Source organism: Gavialis gangeticus, unplaced genomic scaffold, assembly GCF_001723915.1.
Source record: "Gavialis gangeticus isolate Ggan-Ray unplaced genomic scaffold, GavGan_comp1, whole genome shotgun sequence".
Classification (NCBI taxonomy): Eukaryota; Metazoa; Chordata; order Crocodylia; family Gavialidae; genus Gavialis; species Gavialis gangeticus.
In genome coordinates, this window is record NW_017729034.1 from 58292214 (window position 1) to 58294573 (window position 2360).

The following is a 2360-nucleotide window of genomic DNA, read 5'->3' on the forward strand; positions in this document are numbered from 1 at the left end:
GAGGTCCCTTCCAGCCCTAATGTCTGTGAAATCTGTGAATGGTAACAGAACAAAGTTTGCCTGATGTAGCTAAGAGAAATGGCTAAAGTTGGATATTGTCTCATTCTTTGTTTGTGTATTCCCAGCAGAAAGAGTTCACGTCAAAGAAGAGGGATGACTTTGAAGATATCTTGGAGGAGAGGCGGCAGTCCAGTGACCTGAGATACGCAATGAAATGTTTCAGCCCTGTTGTTTATAAAGGGCTTTCACCTTGCAAGCCAAGTGCTATTAAAACTACTGTTCTACAATCTGACCAAGTTCAATATGTTATCAGACAGGTAAGTCTGGACAGAGAGACCATAAAAGAAGCCCAGGTGAACATTGCATAAGACATGGCATAAATTTTCTGTTGCTTAGGTTACCTGCTGAAAGTTGGGCAGAAGGCAGGACAAGGTGGCACCTTAAAAGACTAAGACAATCGAGGGGTATGGCTTTCGGAACATGTCCGTTCATAGCATCTGACGAAAACATATGCCTTTCTAAAAACGTTAGTCTTTAAGGTGCCATCCTGCCCTATTTTCTACCTTACTTCATGCACATTAACGCAGTAAACTATTTCTTTCTACTTATAGTTGGAAGGACAAAAATCCTTCCCTCTTGCATAATTCCTGGACCATCATGGCTATAAGGCAAGGATTTTTATCTTTCCAACTGTAATTAGAAAGAAGTAGTTAGCTGCGTTAATGCACATGAAGTATGGCAGAAGGTGGGGCAGGGTGCAAAATAAATAATGATTTGCTACAAAGGGCTGCCATCTCTGACATTTGTTGGTTAGTAGGGCTGTGTGAAGCTTTGGTCCCTGATTTGATTCAGTGGAGATTCAGCCCAATTCAGTGGCCAGATCTCCACATCAAATCAGAGGACCCTTTAATCTCTCTGAATCGAATTGGAACCCTCTGAATCGATTCGGCAATTCAGGACACAGCTTTAAATGTTTTTTCTACATACCTCTAAGTAGTAGGGGCCTGTGAATGCTGTGATGCTGGGGCACATGGAGCATCCCACAGAAGTGCAGGGAGGTCCCTAGCATGCTTGGCAGCAGACCCAGAGTGGACCAGAAGCACTTTCCTCCCCTACTCCCTTCCAGCTTGGCAACTGGTGCCTCCTGGGTCTGGGGGGCCCCCTGAGGTCCCTCTGCAGCTGATTGCTAAGCCAGGGGATGCGGGGTGGGGGCCCCCAGTGGACCTGGCAGTGGACTAGAAATACTTCCGGGTTTGCCACTAAGCATGTGGAGGGGGCCCCCACCTGCACTCCTGTGAGATGCTCCATCCACCCCAGCATTGCAGCGCACACAAGCCGCACTGGTACCTCGAGGTATGTAGAAAAAACTTAAAGCTGTGTCTATGTCCAAATTGCTGATTCTACGAATCACTATCAACTCTTCAGATTTGAATCAAATCAGGGACAGGGATCTGAATCAACAAATTGAACCACTGTCCCAGATTCGGGCCAAATCTGAATTGAATAGGGCCCGCTTCACACACCCCTAGTGATTAGCATACCTAGCAGCCTTTTGGTTTGCAGTAATGGATGTACAGTTTGATTAAAAAGTCAAGCTAATCTTGATAGCAGCATTACAAAACACAAAAGCATTCTGTTTTCTGAAGCAGTTTTTTTGTGTTTTGGAGGGATCTGACAAATTCTGTAGTTGTTTTGTATTTGAAAGGGGGTTAAAACAGGGCATAAAGTCTTCTTTATATCTAAAAGTGGATGCATTACAGCATTTAAGACATTTTTGAATTGGGACTCCTGCTGAAATTTTGTCTTGATGATCTGAATTGACATCGTTGACCTCTTAAAAAAAATTCCAACTTCATGAAACTTAGTGTAGAGATGCATCTGGTGCATTGGACAGTTTTTTAAAAAGCTTGGCTTTGGAGTTATTTTTAGATAGGTAGTATTTACATGTCAAGCACACAACCCTGCTTTTCCATCTGGAGTTTTGCCTTATACTTTAGTACGGGTTTCACATTTCTTTCACTTGCACATAGTCAATGAGGTATAAAAAAAAAAACCCCTGGGAAATTAGCATATACATGTCAGCAGCCAAAGTTGCTGAGTACTCAGCACCCAGTAAACTCGTAGAAACAAGGACATGCAATATATACTCTCCATTCTTCCATCTCTAGCATTACAGTCACTACTTTATGTTCCAGACCATACACTGTAACCTAGGTCTGCCCCTCCTTCCTTCTGCCCCCCTGCCCCCACCTAACTTATATACTCCTGTGACCTCATTCACCTGGGCCAGTGGAGGTCAGCCCCAGTTGGCTGTCAGCCAACCAATTTGGAATACATCACCTGTTACCGGGCAGATTCCA

General features: G+C 44.0%; 1 protein-coding gene across 2 annotated transcripts in view; it reads left to right on the forward strand.

The window, feature by feature from the left end:
• GNPAT (glyceronephosphate O-acyltransferase) overlaps window positions 1-2360 on the forward strand; it is a 46150-nt gene that overhangs the window by 12678 nt on the left and 31112 nt on the right. Inside the window, exon 2 of one of the 2 annotated variants that reach the window (XM_019527217.1) lies at window positions 126-317. In XM_019527217.1, the coding sequence (XP_019382762.1) occupies window positions 126-317 (192 nt within the window). The remainder of the gene's footprint in view (window positions 1-125; window positions 318-2360) is intronic. The other variant, XM_019527218.1, reaches the window with a different exon arrangement.